General features: G+C 42.2%; 1 protein-coding gene and 2 long non-coding RNA genes across 3 annotated transcripts in view; 2 read left to right on the forward strand and 1 right to left on the reverse strand.

Annotated features, from left to right (window-relative positions):
• The window catches only part of SLC12A1 (solute carrier family 12 member 1), a 63,815-nt gene extending 45,460 nt beyond the window's left edge, over positions 1-18,355 (reverse strand). The window contains exons 1-2 of the mRNA XM_009681361.2: positions 12,165-18,355; positions 5,885-6,487 (exon numbers count right to left, since the gene is read on the reverse strand). Of these exons, the coding sequence (XP_009679656.2) occupies positions 5,885-6,295 (411 nt within the window). The 5' untranslated portion in view covers positions 6,296-6,487; positions 12,165-18,355. The remainder of the gene's footprint in view (positions 1-5,884; positions 6,488-12,164) is intronic.
• On the forward strand, positions 4-8,196 carry LOC138068867 (uncharacterized). Its single transcript, XR_011143707.1, has 3 exons — positions 4-124; positions 5,714-5,756; positions 7,812-8,196. It is a non-coding gene; the product is annotated as an uncharacterized lncRNA (long non-coding RNA).
• On the forward strand, positions 8,657-12,166 carry LOC138068866 (uncharacterized). The gene is made up of 3 exons (XR_011143706.1): positions 8,657-9,146; positions 10,224-10,325; positions 11,435-12,166. It is a non-coding gene; the product is annotated as an uncharacterized lncRNA (long non-coding RNA).
• Positions 18,356-27,154: the final 8,799 nt, after the last annotated feature.

Raw genomic sequence — 27,154 nt, forward strand, 5'->3', positions numbered from 1 at the left:
TTGTGCCAAGCAGATGACACCTGGCTGCATAAGAGAGACATGGAAAAAAGGAACTCCAAAGAAGACTGGGTTTTACTGTCTCTGGACTAGAATGCAATATTCTGCTCACAGCAGGTATCAGCAGGTGGGCTTGCTAACTGCAAGAAAACATGAAAGAATCACTTAGGTTGTGGAAATACGTCATTATCTGATGCTAAGTTGTTTTTAGTGTAAACCTTGTACAACATACATGTTGTGCTGATACGTTAGAAGAGCACCTAATATATTGAGGATCTCTTGTGTGGCCTCTACATGCTGCTGCAACAATATATGAGTAATAGTAAATAAGTATAAAAGCAGGGATAATTTCTGACTAGTGAAAACAAACCTAGCTGAATGCTGCATGTGAATAAGTTATGTGAAGAACTCTGCTATTTTATATGGAATAAAGTATAAATATAATTGTAGCAGCAAATGGGTAACACTCTTGAAAACACTCAGAGAAATACTGGTAAAATGTGGTAAATAATGCATGTGGTAAATGGATAATCCTTTCTGTGGTTTAGCCAGCTCTAAAATAATCATAACAGGATTAAATATTGGCATATTAGTGATATAACATTATGCCAAAGACAAAGATAAGAAGTGCCTGTATTCTATCTTAAGGGACCTGTTCCGCTGCGCAGGTTATTCATACCGCACCTAGAGAAGGGCCAGAATTAATATCCCAGAATTTTGGAAAATTCACATGTAGTTATGGACATAAATCTGTATTTTATCTCTTCTGTGCTTCTGCCCCAGACTCTTTGAGGTAGTTTAGCTCCATGATGTGTTTCTTGCAGCTTGAATAGGAATTAGTTATGGTACCGAGGGTTATACTCATTGTCCTTGCTGCTCTGTTTCTTCTAGATTTTGTTAAACAAAGTTCTGACTGGTTTGGGGAGGAGTTATAGTTAGGTTAACTATTGCCAAGTCGTGTCTGGGCCCAGTTGCAAAGAACTCCATGTGGGACTGTGTACCCTACCGTAATCTGGCAGAAAGGGTCAGGAATGTATGTTTGTCACTTACAGAGGGGAACCAAGATGCTTTTAGGGCTTGGAGGGGCTGAAGATGTTTCCAGATAAGTAACTATACAAGGCAAGGATGGGAAACATGAGGCCCCAGATCTTGCTTAAGCCTCAAGGCTGTTTCTGTATTTTGTCTGTTGACTCCATAAAGTGCATTACAGACATAAAAGCCATTTGTATATGGTGTTTATGCTAATGTTTAGACTCCCTCCTCATGGACAGGGGCTCTAGTCACTACAGTGCAAAGTTGTGGAATGCCTCTGACACAATAAATCTTGGATTCTGCTAACAAATGGAGAACAGGTGACTGGATAACGATTTTTGACATAGGTGTCTAAATTCCCCTGAAGTCACACTTCGTGCCCATTCCCTTTTTGAGTTTTTGGCCCAAAGTGAAATGTGAGGATAAGATCTATTGAAGGTCTGTGACTTTGAGCTCCTGAGTTACTTGGATACTTTTTATAATTCTAAAATAACAATGCTGTGTTTGCTCAAAATACAGTAAACGATTAAAGTGAATTAAGGAGGATTAACTACCAGAATAATATGACTTTTTTGCTTATCTGCAAATACAGTGGCTAGCGTTTCAAAGACAAAAAAATAAAAATGCTCAGACTTTGTACTTGAAACAAGTAGTTTCCTATGTACTTTGAATTAATTTGCACTCTCCCATGCCATTATCATAAATTATGGCCTTAAACCTTCCATAAATGCATTTTAAATTGGTGTGCTTTAGCAAATGATTGGTTATTTACCAAGCAGCTTTACCTGTGCTACTTAAGCATTAAGAATGTGGAATAAAAGTGACAGGACATTTTGAAAAGCTACCAAAATCAGAAGTTAGCTGCTTTTAACGAAAAACAAAAACAAAAAAACCCTTTCCTTTCCTTGTTTCAGAACAGTTTAGTCTTCATCTTGCCTGGGACTAAAGATGATGAGCTCATCAAGTCTCTGTAACAAGTGTGGAGAATAGCCAAGACAAAGAAAGGTTAGATGATTTCTAATGTAGGGTAAATATTAAGCCTAAGTCATTATCACCAGCCATCAGCTGTGAAATAGCACTTAGACTATTTTTTAGGTATTTAATTGGCATTTTGTGGCTTAGTGTGTGCAAAAAATGGCACATCTTGCTAAAAGGTGGCACACATTTGACTCCAGTAGTGTAGGAACTGGATTTTTGAAGTTCCTTTCAGGCTGCTTTACATTCTGACATTTGAAAAATTACATATTAAAAAAAGTATTAAATATTCTGATGCTAAGCCCAGCATCAAAGCACAATGGGAACACTTACATGGTGCTTAGAAATCTTGAGTCAAACCTATGTCACTTCTTATCAGAGTCTGGCAATGGGCTCTGACAGACCAGGTGTCTTCAACAATTTGGGCTTCCAAAAAAAGGGGTGGAGGATTGCTTGGGGTAAAATGTGGTAAGTCATAAAGCATCTTTTGCACAAGTGAATCTTGGGTTATTAGTCTAATCTCAATATAGCATTTCAACACCTTCTTAGTGGTGGCTAGAGAGCCTGCTGCACACTGGGGCTGGTAGACGGGCACCCCATTCAGCTGCATGTACTGCAGAATCCTTTCACCTCCCATAGAAGCTGGTCAGAGCTCTATCTTTTCCTATTATCTTAATGCTCTGCTGTACTAATCTAGCATTTGGGGATCACTCATTTATTTATTCTTCAGAATACCCAAATTGCTTTTGATTGCATCTTTCTGTGGCACGTTTCAGGGGAAGCTCTTGAAACACTTAGCAAATGTCAATAAATTAGATCTTACAGAATCCATCTCAGGTCTAGCTAAGTATTGATACCTGCAGTTTACAGATGAGGAAATGTAAGCCTGGAAATTTAAGGCAGGACCGCATGAAACACCAGAGAGCACTTGGAGATATGCAAGTATCTGGTATGTCTAGATAGTACCTAGCAGCTCCTGCACTGTTGCCAGGAGCTGAATCAGTAAGATGCTATACCTGTTCTTTTTAGCCCGATGGCTGCTGTATTCCTTCTAACTCAGGAGCTATCCTGCTCAGCGTTAGCCTAGAAACCCAGTAAAGGTTTGTGTTGTGCTCTATAGACCTAAGTGATTTGTCCAAGCTCACAGAGTGAGCCTATGGGACAGCCAAGAATGGAGTCCAGCTGTGCTAATGGCTGGTTGTATAGTCCAGCGCCTTGGTCAGTGGCTCCCAGACCAGGGCCATAATCCCACACAAGGACACAGCAAGCTGCCAGTGTGACAAAAATCCCATTACCTCTGACGTTCACCCTCATATTTTGAGAGGCATAAAATTATCCTTCTGTTGCTACTGGAAAAAGTCTGGGAACAACTGAGCTAGATGATGGTCTTTTCTCTTCCCTAACACTCTCAGCCTGTGAAACCTGATGGCAAAGGACAGAAACAATTTTCTCTTCAATTTATTCTGGGATGAAAGCTGCCTTCTTTTTAAATTTCTCTAGGTGAAAGTCCTAACAAACCCTAAACAATTCATCTGATTTTGTTAAAGTAAACAAAACAAACCTGCTTGCCCAAATGAGATGTACAACAGCAAAAAACTAAATTTGGTGATTATTGTTAAAACTGAGAATCCGTTAACATGCTTGTGTTCAGTACATGTACGTTCAGTGTATGTTCAAAGCCAAAGCACATTGGTGTTTTTTCCTCCACTGGCCACAACTAGTGTAAGTTATTTCTGTAATAGGAAGTTTATTTTGGGTATGGAAGTGTGTTTAGTCCCTTGAGTAGCAGTTTACACATCTGCAAATGAGGAGGGTTACCAAATTCATATTCTCCCCTTCCTCACATCCATTTTACACACATTTTGGAAAAATTAAATGATCACCCAGGGTTCTCCTTTCTCTGTAAGCCATTTTTCCCAGGTCTGCAGAGACCATAACTGAAATAAGTAAGGCCAAAGCTAGGAAGCTGTCCTAATCAGGTCCCAAGGAATCAGGTCCTAATTTTCCTAATGGCTAATTTTTTGCTTGTTTTCATTAGCTTGTATTAAACCTTTTTAGGACAAGTGAATCTCCAGAGAAGTGGTGTTTGAACAAGGTCTGGACCAGCCTCCAAAAATCAGATGCTTGTCCAAATTATTCAGACCTCAAAACTATGTAAAACTGAGTGAAATGGCAATGAGAGCATGGTTTTTCTGGAGACTTCTCATTTCACTATTGCCTGACGCTGAAAAAGAATAGGGTTGTTTTGCTGCATCTGGACACTCTTAGTTTGAGTTTGAATATAGAGGTGATCCCTCTCTTTCCAGCCCTGCCCTGACATGCACAATTAAAAACCTCAAAAAAGTTTTGATTTTAGTTTATCTCTAAAAGTGGATGTATCCTGTGTCTCTTCCCTGCTTTTTATAGAGGACCTATTACTGTGGCTATTACTATTACTATTTTTACCAAAGTCAGTTGAGTATTAAATTATTCTAGTAATGTTTGCTAGTAGGTTTTTAAATAGTTTAACTGTTTCAGAGAGCTTAATGTAGTTGTTCTTGTCCTCCAAAAGCTCTCATTGCAGTTTTCCCCACTTATTTCACATGGAGGGAAGTAATTCCTCCATACAGGGAAATCAAGCCTTAAGAGATCCATAGATAGATGAATTTTGCTGAGGCAGTAACATAAAACTTAGTGAAAGTCTGCTATTTGAGACTTAATGTTATCAACTTCTCAGATTCTTTCCCATCTTTTGTTTGAATGTGCAAACCCCAAACAATTGTACCCAAACAACGTATTTTATTTTTTCCAAAGTAGCTATAGAGAGTGACAAAAGTGAGGATTGTCAGGACAAAGGGCATATTTTAGTTTTGGTGTTTCATTATTCGTTTACTGAAGTGCCCCTGCATTAAACATGGACCAAACAGGAGGAGTCTGCTGAGAGGAAGTCCTCAATAGTAAACCACTACATTGTGTTAACCAAAAGTAGATCCATATTCCCCTAGAAAAGGGGATGTGAAGAACTGAGCCCTAGGAAATCTTTCAAAGGCAGTTTAGACAATTGTATCCTACTCTGTGCTTCTCTGTAAATTTGTTTTGCATGGATATAGTCCCATCATCTATAATATGAGTGAAGTTTAAACAGCTTTTCTGGCTGATAGATTAAAAGGAATTTAGCCAAATTATTCCTCCATAAATGCTTTATATGTAGCCATTCAACTGGCTCTTTAGATTCTCTCCAAAATCATTGGAGAGGATGAGCATGAAGGACTAAATCCATCCACTGAATCAGTACCTGAATTGTCTGCTGTTTTTCTTCAGAGCAAGTATTTTCAACCTAAACCCCCTTGTTCTGGATTCATTCCTGCTATTTGAATGCTTTTGTTACTGCAATAAATAGGTAGTGCTTTGGATTTCTGACTAGTTGAAATTGCATCTATCACACATTACAACACTTTTTTTTATAATAGCTGTGGATATATATTTTAATGAATACAGCAGAAGAATCTCTGAAACTTGGTTAAGAATTGCTGCTAGATTCAAATTTAGAATAAATATGAATTGCATAATTTGGTTAAATTGTGAATTGATATTCATCATCTGCCATCCTAACTGTAAGTGAAACAGAAGAAATTTAGCAGTTTTATATGTTTAGACGGGATTAAGCCATGTTTCTCTGCTAATCAAGTACATTTTTGTCAGCCTTTAACAGTAATCTTTGTTTAAGCAGGGTACAGGGCAGAGAATATACTGCAGCTAGCAAAGGAAATATGGTAAGTGATAAGCTGTACTTTTTCTCTTTGGCAAGGTCTATGAATTTAAGGACTTCCTCATATTAATAAACAGAATTAACAGCCTGGAAATGTAATAAAGAAAATTTGTATCTTTCCTTTTCACTTACCTTTACCAGTTGTTCATGAATTTCTAATAAGCTTGGTCTGTTGAGCTTATTCCCACTGACGCTGCCAGTGTTTCTATAATAATCAATTTTAGGAACTGGGTCCACGGTGTTATGGCCAAAAGTTTGTAGATAATACATGTTACTGTGAGTGTCATAGGGATGTAAATTAGCTTCTGTTTTCTCCCCGTTTTGAAGGAAATTGTCATATAATTCTCTCTTTCCTGGTCTGTAGCTGATTTTCAGTCTGTTATGGGCTTCATCAGTAAAAGATGTTTCTTCGTAATGTGGTGGGTCAGAGCCCACATCCTCTTGGGATGTTTCATTGTTGTCATGGCTTTCATTAATTATGTTCACTTGAAACCGATTTGCATTTGGATCCAAGAATACATTTGGAGAATTATTCATTGACATCTTCAGGGATGTTATGGGCTTAGGTTACCGATCCTTTTACTCTTCTGTGGCTGCATCTAGTGCTACTCTAGCTATAGCAAAGGGGTCTAATGCTGTTGCGTCTGAAATCTTTGCTCTCAGAGTCTCAAAGTTCTCAGAATTTTTTCTTGAAACCCCTAAGCAGTCTTCCTACAGTTGTCCTCTGTGGTTCTGCTATCAAAAATATAAATAAAACATTTCTATTAGCTCGTACAGTTATGTACATTTTCCACGGTAAACCCCGCTGCCAAATCACCACGAGATAGTCATCTTATGATTTGTTGAATAAACGACTGATGAATCAAAGACTGACTCTGTGGGGATTTTTCCATCCATTAAAAATGGGCTTTGGATTAGATTCCAAGCTCCTAAGACTATATATCAAATGTCACATTTCTCCTAATTATGCAATGTTTAATTGAAGCCAGTGAAAGTGTAGACGATACAATACAAGGGATGCAACACAGACTCCACAAAGACCATTTACTGTTTATGTTGCATGGAAGTATTATGATACTATGTCTATTTCTCCCATAGCCTAGCAGCAAATTGGTAAGAGAAGTTTGAATCAAATGTGGTTTTGGAAGTTAACTACAGACGTTAAAGTTTTCAATAGTTGCAGGATGGTAGACAATTCATGAGCAGGCAATTAAAGCATAGCAAATTTTTCATTTTCGATGTAAATACAATTAATGTCATAAGAAGGAACAAATAGGCAACTGAAACATATCCAAAGACAGCATTGTGTTGGCTGAACTGTAATAGATGAAATAAATGAATGTGTCCAAATGACTATGGTAAATTACTGAGACATATTAACAACAGTCTTAGGACAGAAGGTTCATAGAATTTGACACTCAATTCTACACTTGTGCCCTCAAAATATCCTTCAAGACAATTTGAAAGAAATAGAAGGAAGTCATGGTCATCACTCAGGTTGAAAGGGGCCTTGGGACCTTATCTAGTCCAACCTTCTGCGCAAAGTGGCGTCAACATTGAATGCAAACCAGGTCGCTTAGGGCTTTGACCGGTTAGGGCAGATTCCACAACCTGCCTGGGCAGCCTGTTCTGATACTTAATTGTCCTCATACTGATTTTTCCCCCTTATATCTAGTTGGAACCTCCCCTGTTTCTCTCTGTGACCATTATCTCTCACTCTTCTGCTGTGCACCAGAATAAAGATTCTGGCTCTACCTTGTCTGTAACCTCCCTGTGGGTAATGGAGGGTTGCTTAGGTCCCCCAAAGCCTTTTTATTTTTTCTCAGCGAAACAAGCCCAGTTCCCTCAGCCTCATGGGGCAAGTGTTCCAGTCCTGACCATCCTGGTTGCCCTCCAAAAACTTGCTCAAGTTTGTTAGCATCTTTCTCATATGGGCGGGGGATAAAATTACAAATTGATGCAGCTTAATGAGTGCTGAGTAAAGGGGAATAACCACTTTGCTTGCTGTGCTGGCTGTGCTGTTAATACAGTCCAGGACACTGCTCACCTTCACTCCTAGGGTATGCTGCTGACTCCTCTTTAGCCTGCTGCTTACCAGGACCTTTCCAGCAGAGCTGCTCCCAGGCAGTGAAGCCCCAGCCTGCGTGGCTGCAGAAGACTGGTTTGTCCTAGGTGCAGGATTTGCATTTGTTCTTGTTGAATGTCATAAGGTTCGTGTTGACCCAGTCCTCTAGCCTGTCTAGATTTCTCTGAATGGCAGCCCATACAGAGGTGAACACGATAGCTATGCGATCTGCTTCCTACCTCTGCTTTCCCACGCAGACCTCTCAAAAACTGGACAAACAAAAATCCCCAAGAGCAAGAGGAGTATTTACATTTAAGGCCTTAATGGGTTAAGTACTTTGTAGCAACTTGCAGGATGGCCCAGAGAGCTCTGAAATGGAGTGCACTACATATTATTTGTGATCCATTGAAGTGATATAAGCAGTGCCATTCTATATGTCTTGAAAAATTATTTTAGGAAGTTAAAGAAGGAGTGTGATTCTGTAGATCTGTGTATTTCAGTGGAAGCTCAGGCCTGTTCTAACTGGCTAAAACGGAGCATGCCTAGACACTGAAAGTTTATAAGTGTATATAATAGAAAGTTTTGGAAACCAAATATATCTATATAAAGGAATATATGAACTGAAAATTTGGGTAAATAAGCCCACTAGAATAAATTTTTCAGAATTTTGTGCTTTCAGCAGGAGGTTAGACTAGATGACCACCAGAGATTTCTTTAAATTTTAATTTTTCTGATTCTGTGAAATGCATTTGGCTCTTTGGCACTGAAAGATACGTACTGTATCTATATTTATACCTGGGCAATGTAAATACTGTCTAAAAACACATTTCAAAATTATAATTTGGAGAGCTGATAATCAAATGTCCTCCAACTTCAGTATGAGATACAGCTAAAGCTTATTTACTGACTTAGTCCATCTACAGTAGATGATATTCTACTGTAACCTCTCTGTAACGATGCTACTTTATAGTTATAACCCCGTCGTATTCATAACGCATGATGTTGGTTTTCCTGCTTAAAGTTTTGTATCTTCACAGCAACGTGTTACTTTTTTTTTTAATTTCTTTTACTTCGTACTGTTTTGGATGATTCATATTATTGTTATTATTACACATTTCTGATCATATATAGCATTCTGCTTCCCTCAGCCTTTTAAGATTGTCAGGAAGTGTTTCATCTCCGGGCATGAAGGCGCAAAACCACTCCAGGCATGAAAGGAGCAAAACCAAATCTTTTGTCATTGAAGTCAGTGAAACTAGGTTTGTTTTCATCTCTCCATGACTGAAAGAAATTCTGAATCTTTGATGACAATGAGACTTTTGCCACCAGGTAAAATGATTCTGTAATTTCACTGTCTTCCTTTATTTCCATAGTATTACTACTTTGCTAAGAAAAAAAAAGTCTCTTACCTTGCTGCTGTTCTTCAAATATTATTTTTTTTGTCACGGTGTATTTCCAGGGGGGGTCTCAACTGTTATTTGCCATTAATTTTGCATTTCTTATGCTAGCATTATGCATAAATTAGCAAGTTTACCTTATTCAGGATAGTTCAACTTACCACTCAGTCCTGCGTTTCTAAGGAAGGATAATCTGCCTCTTTCTTACTTTTATTCATGTATGTAGTGCGTCCCTCTCTTTGAGGCATTACAGACTCTGTCTTACTGGCCAGACCTTTCTCCTCTTTAATATACCAAATAAACCATCCAATCCCTCTCTTTGAAACACATTTTAAAACATTTCTAGATGGTGATTTAGAGAAACATTCTAGCTTGTTAATTATTAACCAGGAAATGTACCTATTAATTCTTGGAAGAAGTAAAGCTGTTCTTTCATGGGTTTATTTAGTTTCTTTCTTCCTATTCATAAAATATATGTGTAGGCACCCCTGAGCTGGTATAACAGATCTAGCCAACAATTGCAGATCTGTTCACATGCACCAAGGTATCAGTATGTCCTTTATTTCTTCTAAGATCAGAGAAATCTATTTTTTTGCTTTCATTTTATTTAAAAAACATTTACAGGAAAGGAGTTTCAGAAGGGTGGGGTGGTAGAAGAAAGGTAAGGAGTGGCTGGGTTCTCCCTCACTTGAATTGAAGCATCTGCAAATCTAGTATTAGAAATTTGCTTTTAGAAAGTCATACTTGAATACAGTTTCCTGAGTTCTGTTCTACGTGCTCAAGATGAATATTACATTGCATTCCATGAAAATCAGTGAAAAAATTAAGTTCCTGTCCATCACAGTTACAGGGTTTATGGTATTGCAAAATTTCCAAGGGGGCGCAAAAACGCTTTCATTACCTCCATTTCCCTCTCAGCTATCCTGATTCTGTGCACGGATCATCATCTCTCTATTTTCAGTTCTTCATATTTAATAATGGACATAACAAGAGTTTATTTCTGTTCCAGTTTCCACTCTGCGCAGAAGCGATTCCAGTGAGGATCAGTGGAATCCCTCGTGTACTCTCTAAGACCCACTGTTGGGTGGCTGGGTTCTCTTTAAGAACCAGGGTAGGTCCCCTTCTCCCGCATGTGTTTTTGAACCATTTGCTCCTAACCCTGTTCAAAGTTTTACTATGCATATTTATGGAAAATGTTTGAAAATTTGTGTTTCGTGCAGTCCTTCTGGGCCTCCTTTGTCTTTCGGGGGTGCAGAGAGGGGCAGGCAGGAAATTATGAAGCTTTGTAATCAAAAAGGAAATTTGATAATTGCTTCCAACAATAGCTTGGGTCAAGAATGAAAGAAATATAACAGCGTTTTGATTTCTTTGGCTATGTCTACCTTGTTTGCAGTGTAGTTTAGAGATACCCGAACTGTATTTAACCGAGATAACTTAAGTACCTTCAGCGCTCTACCCTGGCAGCACAGAGCTTAGCACAGGCTGCAGAACCTGGAAGAGTAACTGGGGAGATGACTTACATGCCAAGAGATGTTTGTAGTGTGTACACAATTAGGTGTTCATTAAAAAAAAAAAAAAAAGTCAGACTTTGGCAGCGGATGGTCCTATCCAGCAGTAGTGGATTGGATCAGGTGAATCAGCGTATGAAAATCTGCCTTTGATTTTATGGTTAAATTTAACTAGGATAAATGCAATAGACTAAATCTCCTAGGGTCTGGCAATTTTTCTTACACAGAATCTGAAGCAATTGAAAAGCTCTTATATTCACACAATTGTTTATGTTATAAACTTTAGATGGAGCAGTGTGATTGTTGTTGGCTGTTCCTCTCCCACAGACTTCAGGCAGAAGATTCATGTGCTTCCTTGTACGATCCAGTATTTCATGTTCCAAATGGCATTTGAGGTCCAGCGTTCCATTGGCTGCCCCTGTCTAGCCAGACAGGGTAAAAGGGACAATATATATTTTTCAGAATACGTGCAAATGCAACCAACTGCAGTAACTGATCTCCTTGTCTTTGCACCTAGTTGCAGGGTTGTTTAGCAAAAGTGACAGTGCTTAAAATTCTGGTGCCAGCTTTCTCAGAAACTAAATTGAATTTCTGTCAAGTACTGTCACACTTGCTAAACAGCTGTGTACATGAAGGTGACCTTGAACAACTACTTTTTAGTCTCTGCTTTCACTATTAGTTCTTCTGTCCTGATAGGATCTCTTATGACCAGGTTCTCAGCGTGACAATCTGGACCATGCAAGGATGCAGGAGCGCAGGGAGAATGAACAGCTGTGGAGAGGAGCTGGAGGGCGCAGAGATCTTCAGCCAGCTCTGGACCCCAGTCCTTTAAGGGGCTGGGCTCAAATGGGTATGTAGCATGACTGTCTCTGCTTTGATTGTCCATGCCAAGCTGGTGTAATTTCTGTTGGGAGCTGTTAACCAGCCAGAATGTGTTGCAGCTAAAACTGCAGTAGTTTAAGTTCCAGTTTAAACTGAATTATCCCCTGGAACTGTGAGGAGTGGGAAGGTGGCATGCCTTGCTCAGTTCAGTTAGACCAGAAGACTGGTCACTTTGTGGTACTGTGGTGTTCTTTGTTCAGACTGCAGTTTTGAGCAGGTAATACGGTCTGTATTGCTGAATGTTTATAGAATTCAAAATATCTGTAATGAAGTTTATTTCCCTTCCACTATTTCTGCCTGACCTTCTGTCACTGTAGAGCAGGAGAAGGGAGACCTGTTCTGCATAAAAAAAAAAAATTCTCAGACCAGCAGTAAGGAATAGCGCTATTCATTGTTTGCAGAGGACCGCAGAAACGTTTCACATAGGAGAAGCAACATACACTGTCCTTGCAAGTACAGCCAGCAGCTGCTGTTCTTGGAAGGTGGGGAGTGATTGGTGAGTTGATGTGATTTGTTAGCTTTCTCTTTAGTTCTTAAATTTTGATAGTGCGTGAACCTACCTTTGTCCCTCCTATCTCAGCAACATGGATGCACACAAGTAGACTGCTCCTTGCAGGCACTTCCCCTGAGCCATGACCATTTGTTGTCCTCCAGTCTTGTATTCTCAATATCCAAGCACAGCTTCTGAGCTTCAAAAAATAGTGTCAGGTAAGAAGGAAGGAGTGACTATTTATGCATCTACTGTCCCTGCCTTTTGTCCTTCACCTTTCCCTTTTCTGTCCTGCCCATCATGAGACAAGGTAGAAAAGGGCTCCTCCTATGAAGAGACAAATATGATCAGATTCTTTCTACCATGTTAACTTGCTAGTGAATTGCTAATTGAAGTATTTCTTTGCCATTATCTGTTTCTTATCAGCCATTCCTCTATTCCTCAAAGAAAAGCAACCTGAAGTGCCTTTTGAGTTTGCAACAAATATTTATTTAACAAAATGAATGCCACCAGCATATCTGCAAAATGTAGGTATGTATAACAAATGTAGCAACAGTTGGTTTCCAAAATGAAATCAACATCAAATTTAAGGCAGGATATTCTGGTGAGTTTTCATGCAAGAGCATATTCAAATGTCCCTTTATCCAACCCCTCAACTTCATCTTCCCACGTAGAAGAAGGCATGCTACTGTAAGGGTCTAGCAAGATTTTGAAGCATCTGATTATTAGAAGTCCCAAGAAAACACATAAAATCCCCACAAAGGCAAAGCCAGTTTTTTGCTCTAAAGTCAGAGGGAAGGCAGACATTTCATTGACACTCATGCTGGCTGAAGTGTTGCTGCAGTAATTACTGCTCATCGTTGGGCATCACATCCTGGTGACTCTGTGGGATTTTCACCTCTATTGCTTCTTTGCCTGTATAGAAAAGTGGAATCAGTTTGGTTAGGTCTAAGCAGGGTGTGTAAGTTTGAGTTGTAGCGCATGAACATTTGGAAATGAAAAATAGCTTGGATTTGAGTAGCATCCTGGTTTTTTTTGTTTGGCTGGTTTGGCTTGTTTTTTGCACATTTAAATTAATCTGATAAAATTACACCTTTCAGCCCTCTATGCGCCATTCACTTACTGGCCCTTATAATGAGATGACAAACTCATAATTTTCTAGCTTTCTCCCTCCTCAAAATAGAGCAAGTGCCATGCATGGCTGTTGCAAACAGCATTTTGTCAGAGCTGACACAAGCCTGCAGATTCTGATTAGGCAGAACTCACAAAGGTCTTCACCTGCAGAAACAATAATGTTTTCTTGAATGGCTTTACACCTCAGTCCTTAAACTAGTTAAATTCACATTGAGCTCAAAGGGAGTTTAAGCCAAGTAATGTAGATTTTGCTCGTTAGCTTAGAAATCTAAACAAACAGATCCAACTTGTTAAGTAAAGAAATTAGATGTGTCATTTTAGTAAAGTCTTGGGCTCTGTCTTCAGAAAAGTGCTGTGGCACGTGATCAGATGGTTTGAGCTTGCAAGAACTAGAAATGAACAAATTAGTACAATTGCCCCTTCGCTTTCCTGTATACTTGCCCATGAAGTGAGTACCACACGGTAGTGCATAAAATCAGACACTGCATAGGAACACATACTGTTGAAAGATACATTCAGATTGGCAGGCTGAGGCACTGGGGTGATGTTCCAGCCATGTATCAGCTGCCAAGGGCACATGCTGTGTATGTCTTTATGCTAAAAAATTATAAACCCTGTATACTCTCATGTATGAGGAAAGGTTAGTGGGAGAAGAGATAACCCGAGTAAATTCTCTTACCCTAAATCTTTCTCTTATTTGTTTCTTCTCCTTGCTCTTCCTCATTAAATATATACATATATAAGTAAATATAAAAATATAGATATAAACCCAGTATTCAGGAACCTTGAAACAGATTTCTTATTCAAAAAGTTCCATGAGTGCAAGTCTTGCATCTTCACACACTCCAGACAGCGGTCCCTCTGGTGGGGAGTGTGAGAACTGGGCCTGTGCCCAGAATGCCAGAGAACCAAGTTCTGGTTGCTCTTCTGTAACGATGCTAGCCAAGGTGGCCAGCAGGGAATCCTTCTTCCTTTCTGGAGCGCTTGTGTTGAAGTAGGCTGTGTTGGAGCTTGTGTTCTAGGAGGGTTAAGGAAAGGGGAGAGACGCCCATCTAGAAGCTAGCAAAATCCCAATGGAGTGGGTGAAGCAGTTTGGGGAGCATGGCCAGTGACCAAAACCTCAGGTGAGCCCTGAGAGACTAGTAAGTTACTGAGCTCTCATTCTGCCATTTTTAGATGCACAGCAAGCATCCCATCTAAACATGCCCCTCCTGGAGGGCAGGGGACCAACATGGACCTCTGTCTTATGCAAGTACTGAGCGCTAGCCTTTCCACTGAGTGTCTCCATCCTGCCATTAGCAGCGTTAGAGCTCTGTGCATTTCCAGGCAAGAGACACTTTCATTTTTGTCTTTATACTGAGACCTTATGTATAGGTTTTAGTGGGGGAGGGGGTTGTTTTTGCTTTATTTTAGGTTTCCCATCAGATACTAAAATCCTGTCTCTCTTATGTCTCTACAGACTGCAGGAGAATTGGAAGGACTGGGACATCAGAAGAGGCAAAGGACAAAGGCATTTTATTCTAACACTGGAGTTCAGGATTTTTGGCTCTTGTTAACACCTGCTAAAGTAACATGCCTTAGGGGAAAACTCTTTATATTAACAATTCAACCATCTTTCCCCCCTGAGTATTCCCAGTATCCATTTTTTTCTCGGCAGAGTAATTAGGCCACTCAGATCTCTGTGCTGCCCTGACTACACCGTTACAGGCACCTGTACTAGCCCGTTTAAAGAGAGCTCCAGTATCTCTACTCTGTACTGCAGTCACAGCTGATACTGCACTGTAGCCATATCCTGAGTCAGCCTAGAATTAACAGAAACAAGAAAAAAGTAAAAACAAGATTTCATATTCCTGAGAAGACAGAAGAAAATATATTTTTTATCTTGTCTGGTGTCTCTTTTCTCACATTAAAAATCTGTAGGATTTTAAACATTATCCAAAGAATGAAAATTTTAAAATAAAGATTAAAAGGGCAGGACACGAACCTTGTGTCTTTTATTTTTGCACTTCTCCTTAATGCAGTATGTATTAAGTAGCACGGTACATTCTTTAGACATTTGGCAGAGCATAATAACCCAACAGTCTAATATATAGAGCTCTGTATGAGATTCTTACTTGTTTTGAATGGTATTTTGCTACTTGGATCATACTGTTTTAATTCCTGTTCAGTTGGAGAAAAGATCCAGATATCATCTGTGGGAATTAAAAGTAATGTCAACAATAATCAATAGTTATTTTCCAAGAATCTGTCATAAAGGTACCTACTGTACAGATTTTCAACAGGCATACTTCCAGTTTTTCTGTAAGTTTGACCTTTTTTGTGTAGAAAAAAATCACAGAAAGTTCAGTGGCATCACAAATCTGTTGATTTGAACCACAGCCAGTCAAGAAGAAAGTTATCCTTCCAGAAGTCCTAAGACACTGGGATATAAAAATTAAAATAAAAGGCTTATATAGGGAAATGATATGTAGACACTACCTGGGAAGCTAGAGCCAAAAAAAAAAATACTACTATCCTGAAAGATGTGCACAAATCTCTGGATGGCCCTGGAGAATCCTGCACCTTAGCTGAGTCCAGGGAAATGTGTACGTCTTCTAGGTGACATTTCTTCTGCTTCTAAAGTCATATTCCAAAGATAGAGCTTAAACCCAGTCTTACTGATTTAGCAGGTTACACACTGAATACGGTGGGATTTGCTTGTCATTATGTGTTTGATTGTGGGAATAATGGAACAGATTTCTGCAAATCCTGGCTGGCCCTGAAACATGGAGCAGTGAGAAATGGATATCTCGGTCTCAGTCAGCAGGAGTTTGGCTGGAAGAGCCTACTAGGCACAGCTGGCTGCGTGAGAAAATAGTGAGTATTCCCCATGTGTGGGAATTGGTTCCGGGAATCTATAATATGCAGTTTTGTGCTCTTCTTTCCCTTCTCCTGAATTGCAGAAATTGTAATTGAGGCCTTTTTGTTCACAGAACATTTTGCTCTAATTATGTATCACAAAAATTGTGTGATACAAGGATTAAGCTTCAGTACATTTTGATTGTTTTCACATTTCAGTGCTGTGTACAGGTTGGAAGTCCTCTCCCAGCTAGTCAGATCTTCTTTCACTTGCTCTAGAGTATGTATAAAATAATGAGTCAGAAGACCATGAATACTATCATGGCCTAGATCCCAAAATCCTTTATGATAACCTCTAGGGCAGGTTATGATCGGGACAGGCTAGAATCTGCAGAGTCATTTTGTAGGGGCTGGCCTCAGCCTGATCTCTGTTGACTTTGTTTATAGGTCAGGATTCTAGTCATCTCTTGATTCATTGCTCACATACAAACACTGGCATAAAGAAAGGTTCCTTAACATCCTGCTGTGAAATAAAAGACATTGGAGGCCTTGTGAGACCAGAAGAAACATTTGGAGTCCAAGAGAAATAAGAATGAGGAAACAACTCGGCACGTAGACCACTGAGGTAAGGAGCGTGGAGGTATGTGCTGAGAGGGCTGGCTGCACCCTTGGAGAACGAAGGGGAGAACGATGGGCATTGTGAGGAAGCCTTAAGAAAGATGTTGAAATTCTTAATCATATTCTAGTAGCATCACCAGCCTGACTGCCAATGTTTGGTGTGGACTGAGGATCCCAATCCCAGCTCTTTGGTGGCTTGGATGTCTTTTTTCAGACTTAGCTTTCCCCCTCATGTTTACAGAAATATTGATATTTAATTAAATAACTCCAGACCTTCCTGGGAAAGTAGCCAGTAAGTGTTAAATAAAGACTTTGTCAAGAATCTTCCCTACATTTTGGGTTTCAGTCCTTCTCTCACAACCCCCCCGCCCCCATCTCCCCAGCTTTTTCTGTAATGGACCAGTACTGGAAATGAGCACCTTTAACATCTGCTGAAGTAGGGGGCGTTCATCCCCTTGGCACGATTAAGCTCAGGTGCCTGAAAACTCACGTCATAAACCACAGTATGTAACAAAATAAACTCAATCAGTTGCCATCTGTTTTCCCCTTGGATGTGCTGTAGGCCCAGCTGCTAGTTTGTGGATCTGGTCATTCTGGAGCTACTTCAAACAGTCCCAGTCCCCAGCTTGTGTTTCTGAGTGACAGCAAACCTGACTTTAAAAGGTGTTTTTCTGCTTAGGCACATAAACAGGCATCCTCTGGGATTTTCACTTAGCTAGCTGGTCAAGGAAACTGAACTGTTTCAAGTGCAGTTGCAGGAATTGGTGGTAAGGTGAAAGGATTAACAATGGAGAAGACCTAAAGAAACAAAAATCAGCATGAATTTGAAATTCTCCAAAGGATCTGTGTTAAAAACACCTTTGCATTTGTCCAGAAATGCAAAGACAGCTCTGTGACTGCACAGCCAACCTCTCATCAGCTTGTTTGCGCACTGCATGCCTGTATTCCCTAAATTGCAGGGTGGGGAAGACTCGTTCTTCAGGGTAAGGTTTCCAAGACAGCATTGGGGGGGGGGGGGGAGGGTTGTTGAGGCAGGAAGGCCAGTGCAGGGATGCCCAGCAAATGAGGGGCATGGTTAACTGTTTTGTGAGTGTAGCAAAGCCCCCAAAAGACATGCAGTGTTTTTGCAGCATGATAACTCAGGGTGCAGGCTGCACTTTTTCATGTAAGCTGCATTCCCCTGCAAAGAAGAAGCAGCAGGGCATTGGCATTTCCAGCCTTCAGACAAGCAATGAATTGCAGAAACGAGATTTTATCCTTAGTAAATACACAAGCCTGGAGCCTCCATTGAACAAGAGAGCTTGTGCTGTATGCTGTACTTTGAATTCATATGTATGATCTAGATTTGGCAACAAAGCTAACAAAGGCAGGAAAATAAATCGGTCAGTAGTGTCATGCGTAACTTGTGAACGTGGAGGAGCGATGCCTGCCTCCCGGACCACGCAGGCTCCTAGAGCTACCCTTAGGGTACCGAGCATCTGCAGAGCAATTGTTGCTATACGGCTGTATCACAGCCGGTAGTTTCATCGGCCCCGCTTCCTCGGCAGGGCAGATTTACGCCTTCCCCACCCCGCCGCCCCTTGGCGGCACGTTTCAAGGACAGTCCGTCTGCCCCCCGCCCCCGAGGAGCTGCCTGCCCGGGCCGCCGGGGCGGGCGGCGCCGCAAGGTCAGCCCCGCCGCGCCCGCCGTACGCACCCTGCTCCTCCGCGCCCGCGCTGCCCATGGTGGCGGCTGGCGGAGCCCTCCGCGGCTCCCGGCGCCGCTCGCCAGCTGTTGAAAGCCCAGGCTGGCGCCCCGACGGCTCCGGCCCCGGGGGGCGCCTCTCCCTCGCCGCCCAGCGATGCGGCCCCGCCGGGAGACGCTCAAGCTGCCCTAATTAAAAAATTAAACACGGTCTCCTTCTTCTTCTTCTTCTTCTTCTTCTCCTCCTCCTCCTCCTTCTCCTCCTCCTCCTTCTTCTTCTTCTTCTTCCTGCCCGCCCCCTTTCATGGCTATTCAGCCGCGCTCCTCTCCAACCACCCCCCCTTCGTACAGATTAAACTGAGGAGCGTGGAAACTTCCTGCAAAACACTACGTGCGGCGCATCGGTAAGCGCGCTGCTCCGCCGCCCCCCCGCGCCCGGCCCGGCCCGCGGGGCGCCCCGGCGGGAGCGACGGCGAGGGCCGCCCTCCTCCTCCTCCTCCTCCTGCTCCTGCTCCGCTCCCCGCCACTCACCCGCTGGATGGGGCCTTGCAGGGCGGTGGCCACTGCCGGGATGGAGCCGGTGCCCCCTCGGCACGCCGCGCAGCGCCGGCGGGACCTGTGGAGCCGCGTTAAGCGCCCCCGGGCCGCTCCGCCGGCCCCGAAACAGCGGCCGGGGCGAGGGGAGGACGGGCAAGGTGTCACACGCCGGTGCGCGGTCGCCCTGCGGGGCGAGCGCAGAGAGCCTCTTACATCGCACCTGCATCTTGCAGTGAGGTCTCGGTTCCTCCCAGCAGCTTTAATGATAATAACGACTCAAGCATAGAACATGTGGCAACATATGGCTGGGGGCTCTGTTCTGCCGAAGCACAGGTCTCGCTTTATCCTTTCATCAGCTATATTTTGCTGGTGCTGCTTGTATATTAAAGAGCCTTGCATTTGCCACAGCAGCAGGTGTTTAAGGTGGATAAGGGAATAGGATTTCTTTTCCCAAAGCTGGATCTCTATATTGCACTAATAAAAAAGCAAATCTGTTTTAAATGATAGTGATTCCATGCTTGTATGCCACCACGGCGAATACACCCCTGGAAGCGCACGGACGGGTCAGTGAAACAGGCGTGCGTCATAGTGCCGTGCGTGATGACATTTTTGAAAGCTGCTGTGGAGCTACTAGTAGAATTTGTTCATTGAAAAATAATTTTAAAACCCCACAACCGTTTCTTGTAACGTACAATAACACTATGACAGGTTAAACCTTTTTCTTCCTAAGGCAGGCTGGGGGGAAGGGTTTTGTACTGCTTGCCATGCTAATGCCCGATCCCTCTACTATGTCTGCAATGGGCTTCTAAGCACGTAGTATTCTCATAAAAAAATGTTCTCTGCTGCTAGTAGAACTAATGGTTAATGCCTATGCTACTATGTGCTAATGGTTATTAGTTTGATCCTCTAATGTTGCAGTGTCAGTCATGTGATGAACAATGTCTGCTGCTGAAATTATAGCTCAAGCTAATTTTTGAAGTGCCTCTCATAGTTAAAGATCATGAAGACTTTATAAATAGATTTTTAAATAGTATAATACTGTGCTTTCAGAATATATATTTGAAAGGAGCCTCTTATGTTCCTAAGGGGCCCTAGTTTTCTTTTTCAGTCCTGTCTCTGATTTGATGGGGGCCCTCTGAAGGTCTCTCACTAAAGAGGAACAGCTATGGTTTCAGATGAGCAAAAACACAAGGGCTCAGATTTTCATGGTGTTCCCCAATGAATCTAGCACAACCTTTTTGGGGAGAGTGACATAAATCCAGCCTTTTCTGGTAATCATTGAGTGTCTCTATACTTGGAGGAGTGTCTCCACACTTTCTTTTAAGTAGGTCTTGGGAGCAGCCAGGGCCACTTTATCTGCTCTGGCTGGAGATAAAGGGCGGTGTTGGGAGTGGAAATACATAACCTCTGAGAGCATACGTCTCGTCTCTTCTGTCAGGTTCTGGGCATGGACACTGGGTCTTCAATTATAACTTTCCCTGAGAAAGGCATATTTGTGGGATCTTCCTCCTTAAGGTTATCATATCATATCATATCATATCATTCTTTCCTCTTATTCTTGTAGGAATGAATGTTGAGATTTTTTTTTAAAAAGGTGAATTAATCGCCCCTCTTGTACTGTCGCAGCAGAGAGGATGCTGAAGTCATGCAACTATTTTTATGAACCTGACACTCACTGTCCAATTTTAAAGACTCTTCTTTATGATGTTTTTGTGTGTTGGAGATCCACTTTTCATGGAAATGAAGCTGGAAAAGAAACTGACAGCCAGCAGCTGGGAATGAGACTCCTACTCCCTCTTCAGCCGCTGGCTGTCAACACACAAGTAATACTGCTGAAGGTGTTAAATTTTAAAATGGAAAAGCAATGAAATTACTTAATTTATTCCTGTATTTCATTGCTTTTTCATTTGCAAGTCACTAGTTTTGTCCTTGCACAGGAACAGAGGTTTTTTGTAAGGCAAATGGCATAACAGTGTATGTGTGGCCATTCTGGATGCATGGACATTTCACTTTTTGGTTCTTTATCAGGTTCCATCCTCTTTTTGTTGAGTAGAACAATAACTATCACTTCCATCTGACTTCAATCATTTTTGCCATTGATTTGATCCTTATCTTATGGAGGGTTAAGCGTGGCCTCAAAGGAGAAGCCTTGAACAGAAATAGAAATTTCATAATCATCGAGTAATTTGGTACGTTGACCTCTGCAAATTGAACTGGCCTAATTTAAGGTTCGGCAAGACACGTACAGCCAAGTGGGTGCCAGTGAGTGAATGGCAATAGGGAACTCTTAGAGTTATTAGCTCTTTGAGATTTGTTAATGCTTGAGGATCACTGAAGTGGCAGAAGGGTCAAGAAATGTAACTATTTTGAGGGTTAACTGACTGCATCGTAACTTGCTTTTAAATTTAGCTTAAAATAGCTTTTTGACTGTTCCTCCTTCACAAACAAATAAGCCCAGCCTTCACTTGCTAGGAGTTTTAAATGAGCTGATAAGAGTAAAGTCAGCAAAGAAGATTGTGCTCAGAAGCATCTTATGAAACATATCTGCAAGCCTTCCTACAAACCTAAGCAAATTTATGAGAACATGCACCAACAGAAGGCAGGGAGTGAGATGCAAGGAGTAATAAAGTCGGGGGGGGACATAATGAAAGACAGAGGATTATATATAAAGGTATATATTGATCTGAGTTATAAGTGGGAATTGTTTTGTATATTTTACTTCAGGTTATTTAAAGTTTTAACAAGGATAAACAGTTCTGTTTTATCATGCCTATTTCTGTAATTCTTAAAAAATCAGAACCTCTCTTTGTGCTCTTTCAAGGACTGTGCTTTTAGCGGGTAGTGACTTCACCAGTAGTTTAAAGTTGTAGCCTATAAAGTCCTGGAGATCCATAGGGCACTTCTCAGGTGACTGCCAAGCATGAGTGAGAAAAACAAGTTCTGCACGCACAGCAATCTACATATGTTAAATACCTGAGTAGCCCCACACCTCTACTAAGAAATATTGAGCGATTCAGGAACTGGAGATGGTTGCAGATCTCTACTTTCAGTCTAGCACAAGCCAGTGTTATCGTCTGGGAAGGTGGAAGTGTGCAGGTAGTGAAAACAGCCAGTGCCACCTGGTGTGAGTGGGGCAGGTGGGTTGGTCCAGGAGGAGGCGGTGGGAAGTGTCCCCAGATGTCGGGGACTGGAGAAAGCCTCGGGGCAGCAGAGAGAGGGCAGAGGGCTTCTGATGGGCTCTCTTTAGACCTGCAGGTGGTAGGTACTTGCTGTCTCAGTGTGAGAAGGGAAGGTGGTGGTTCTGGTGGTGCAGAGCCCACCAGAAGAGGCCACAGACATTGTGGAAGGAAGGACCAGAAGGGTTGCTCAAGTTTTTTCCTTGGTCACTTCATCAACTACAGTAATGATATGGGGGGAGAGAGGGTGATATAAATTGTCTCAATATAAGAGTAGTAGAAATTCTAGCAGGCAAAGTCTCACGTTGTTACCCAGCCTTTTACTCTTAGGGGTAAAAAATATGGCATTCAGTTATAGGCTCTTAAACCGTGTTTAAGGGTTGCATAACGCTGAAGAAGATTTTGATGAGGATTAGGGAGATTTAAGCCTGTGGGGGAGGAGGGAAGAGGTTAGATCGCTGCAGATCAAGTAGAGCTGGTCTCCGGTATGGCTGATACCACATTGTGGGTATAGGATGCTGCACAGCTTTTTTGGTTGTAAATATGTGATGCACAGAACTAATCCTGTACCAGGCATCTGTATAATCTTTTTTCTGGGGGGGGGGGGGGGGGGGGGTCTGAACAAGTCAGTGCTGTCGATGGCTTATTCTGGATGGGGGAGGGAGAGGAAGACAGAGAAGGCAAGCTGGGAAGATGCTGAAGGGATGGGGGAGCGAGGGGGAGAAGCAATCAGCACCTCAGCTGCAGGTGTGAAGATCTGTGCAGTAGGTGGGCTCTAGTCGTGAAATGGCTGTGCTACCACTGCAGTGTGTCTGGGAGATGTCTGCAGGCAGACAGGCTGTTGCATTTGATAGTTTGTCCCTTTGAAGTGTAAAACGTTTTGTTTTCCAAAGTTAAAACACAACAATACATTTTCTCAGGCTGGAGAGGTGATGTTTAATTGCAATGAGAGGGTTTGGGGAAGATACTATTTGCCTTACTTCAGGTCCGTTATGCCTATGCAAAAAAAGGGTGCCTACTTGCAGAGTAGAGTTATTATTTTTTTTAATACATAGAGTAAAACAGTGTAGGTTTGGTGCAGCCTTAGGCAAGGCAGACCGGTTTGGAAATCATTGTGGCAGCGCAGAAAGGAATCTTTACATGAGCTGCAAAAGTCAAGTGATTTACTAAGCAAATCTGTTGTTAAAGCAACCCTTTTCCAGCTGTAAACAGGGCTTTCTAGAGAAGGGACAGCTTAGAAAATGCTAGGCATGTTTAGGTGCCATAGCAAACAACTAAGACAAGTAATGATATGTGCCACACATATTCACCAGGCAGGCATCATAAAGGTGGAAGCAATATCTGACTGAAAACAATCTACAGAAAAAATGTCAGTGGATTGAAAATGTATGAAGCTCAAAAGCCCCATGCTCAAAAGTGACATACAAACTAGTTGACTTTCAGTAAGATGGAACATTTTGACAAGTGCCACCTGACGTGGATGTTGATGGACTGCATTTGATCATGAGTTAACTAAACACAAAGTTACAAAGTATGGAAATAAACAGAAGACCCATTAAATGATCCTTCCTAAAAGGATGGTGATTTGTATTTCGTTGTTGGTAAGTTGGGAGCGGTGTCTATTTGTCAATTTGTTTGTCAATTAAGACTTGCAGCTATTGTGTTAAAATAATTAATTACTTTAACTCCATAAGTACTTCCTATGCAAGAAACTTCCAAGAGTGCTTCAAGTACAGATGCTTATATGTACATATACACATCAGACTACTACTAATATTCCATTATCTTTGATTCTTTGTGCAAATCAGTGCTGTTAGCTCTCTGCTTGCCAATAATATATACCCATAATGCCATACACGCTACCCATAACTAATAAACACTATTTACAGTGGGGGAAAATGAGAGGAATTTATTAGGTCAGCAGACGAAGAACACTTAGCAGTTTTGTACTATATGAGGGATCTTTTTGTTAATAGGAGCGTTCCTCAGACACCTCTTATGTCTCCTGTAAGGACATAAACACAGGTAGAAGAGATGCTGGCAGTCTGCATAACAAAAGATAATTTTTTTATTCTCAGGAAGGACTGTTAGACTGTAACAATGAAGACGTTCTCAGCACAAATACAATGTATAGAAATATACCGTTTTTCCTTTTTTTCCACTTACTGTGCCAAGAAGATTTTATTACTTTTATTTCAATCATTTTATTCATAGAAAATTTTCTAGGGCAAATCTTTGACTTTTTTTTTTCAACACAGTTTTGTAGACCAAAGAAATCTCACATTTTAATCTTAATTCATGTCTGTCAGCTCCCTAACAGCTCCTTGTGGCATTGTTCTCTCATTTTTATTATTGTCCTTCGGAGCCAGACATACTGAGCGATTATGTGTGACACTTCTAGAAAAGGACATAAAACTCCCATAAAAGGCCCAAAACTGGCATTTGAGGTAAATAGAACGCTGTAAGTAGGAGCTGTGGTGTGAGAGGGACAGCGCAAAGTTAATAGCCCTCTTCCAGACTAGAACTAAGCTATGCCCCTATGCAATTCTAGTACACAACACATCTACATTTATAGATGTGTATCAGTGTATAGGTTGTACTCTTATTGATACTTATTAGAAAAGACGTTGGGTAACTGAGCTAATTTTACTGGTGCAACGCTATGTGTAGGCTGATCCAGAGAGGCATACAAACGTTAGTTAGTGCTGCAGGAGGCAGCAGTCGAAATAGCCAGTGGAATATCCAGAGCGAGTAGACCAAATGCGTAGTAAGAAATTCAGTGACCCTTCCTGTCACTAGTAGCCATGGGCCCATAGGCAGGAGAATTCAGCTTCAGCTGCTTGGTGCCATAATATTGGGTTAGGGAATATGGGATTCCCTTTTCTTCAAAACTTACAGTCCGCTGTGCAAAGCACGATTAAGCAGCAGACTCAGGAACAGGGCTTAGTAACCTGAACGTGTGAATTGCTTCCTGTCATCATGTAGAAGTGAGAGCTGTAAAATGTAATGACAGCAATATAAAGTAAACATTAACTATTTCAGTGATGATTATCACAAATGCCAAATTAGTTATCTAATTGTGGTTAATGTGTGAACAGAAACCATCACTCCTCTCATCTGACCTCTGTACCTGCTTTTCTAACCTTTATCTGGGATGTAGGTTATTAGGGTGTTTCAGAGTGTCTAGAGCTTCCTCCAAAGTCTGAGGCGTTACCAACGCTGCTTGGTGGGACAGTTATGAGGATAGAGGGACAAAACAGAGTTCCAGCAGCTCAAAAATAACGTGGTTCAAAAATCCATTCTTTCCAGATCAGTGATTCTTAACCGTCTCTGGCTAGAAACAAATTCCAATAGAGATGTGGAGCCTCTGTAGCCCTTATAGGAGCTTGTAATGCCTTACCTATAGTTGAACATGGGCTTAAACCTACCCGCTAGGCTTATATGTTTATATTTGTTATGCTCACATATATATGTGTGTGTATTAAGATTAGATAATCTAAGTCTGTTAGTGTTTTATGGCAGTGCATAATTATTAAGTTATCAGTCCTGGGAAGGAGGCAAAGATTTCAAACTCGTGGATCAAGATAACATTATTGTAACAGTCCTCTCAAGAAAGCGGGTTGTGAGAGGATATACAGAAATGTCCTGAAGCTGTGGATTAAGGTAGTCTCTTCTCAAAGAAGAGAAGAAATATATGTCTTGTTTGGTGGTACAGAAAAAGAGATAAAGGAATTTGTTCGGACACTGGCATTCATGGTCACTGCAGCACATACCTGCATGTAGGTCATGTAGGACATGTAGGTCTCGCCTCAGCAGGCACGGCAAGAAGTGGCCAGGATGTTTCTGTGCTGTGGCTACTAAATGACCCACAAGACAGACAAATATCTGCAGTGGGTGAAGAATTTCGGTGCAAGCTGATTTTTGTTGTTGTTTGTTTTAAGCCAGTGCTAGAAGAGTGACACAGCATGCCTAAGTAGATTAGGTATATGGGTTGTTCCTATATTTGTGTGTGAGCTGCCTCAGCGCGGGCTAGGGGGTGGTTTGGGTCCATGATGTTCAGGCACCTACATTTCCTCATGAATGTGAGAATCACCTTAAATGTTGGAGGTACTGAAAAGTTTATGGAAAAAGACCATGCAACATCTTAGAGGCAGGAGGAGTACAGTAATTTTGTTTGACTACGTTTGAAGGAACGAGTAGGCTATAAACGCAGGAAAAATGCAAGGCAAAATTTATTTTAAGAGATCATGACTTTGATTCATTCAGTATTTATAGCATGAAGTTTGTATAATGAATTACAGAAAAAGCAATGACCACAGCGTCTTGCTTTGGATGCAAACAGTCACCAAACAGCGGGTGCAATCCACTTCCGTTAAACCAAGGGTCAAGCAGCCGTTTGAGTGGATGGTATTACTAGAAATGTAAGGGTGAAGAGCTGAAAATGCGCAATGGCGTATTCATTATTAGCGCCACAGAGCTTCGCAGGCGTTCCTAAGCCTAGGAAGATGGCATTCCCCTTCCACGGCTGGCTGCAGAAGGTGCCCGCCAGCGGCGCGGCTGGCGCCGGCCGGAATGAGGGCGGCCGGCCAGGCCCGGGGGGCCCGGCCTCACCCTGGGCAGGGCAAGAAAGAGCTATTTCCAGTACGGGGAACTTGCACAGGGCAAGTAACGCGGGCGGTTTAGGGAGAGAGGTCCTCGCCGGGGGGAGAACTGCTAGCACGAGTGGGACCGAGCCTCGGGGAGGAGCTGCTGGCGGGCAGCCCCGGCGGCCGAGGCGGGAGGGCTGCGAGCGGACAGGCCGCGGCCCCGGCGGCGTTACACACCGCCGGGGCGGCCGGCGGGAGGCGGCGGCCCCGAGCCCACCCTGCGGGGGTTGTGGCGGGCGGATAACGGCCGGGCTCCCAGCGGCTCCGGGAGGCGGGCAGGGCCCGCCCGGCCCCCGCGGAGGTGGGTCGAGGGTGGGGGGGGGGGCGGCTGCTATGGACACCGCAGCCCACCGGCGTCGCCATGGTAACCCGCAGCCCTCGCGTCCCCTCCCCCCGCCGCCGCCGCGCAGCCCGTTCTCGCGAGACT

This window comes from Struthio camelus, chromosome 12 (genome assembly GCF_040807025.1).
Source record: "Struthio camelus isolate bStrCam1 chromosome 12, bStrCam1.hap1, whole genome shotgun sequence".
Classification (NCBI taxonomy): Eukaryota; Metazoa; Chordata; class Aves; order Struthioniformes; family Struthionidae; genus Struthio; species Struthio camelus.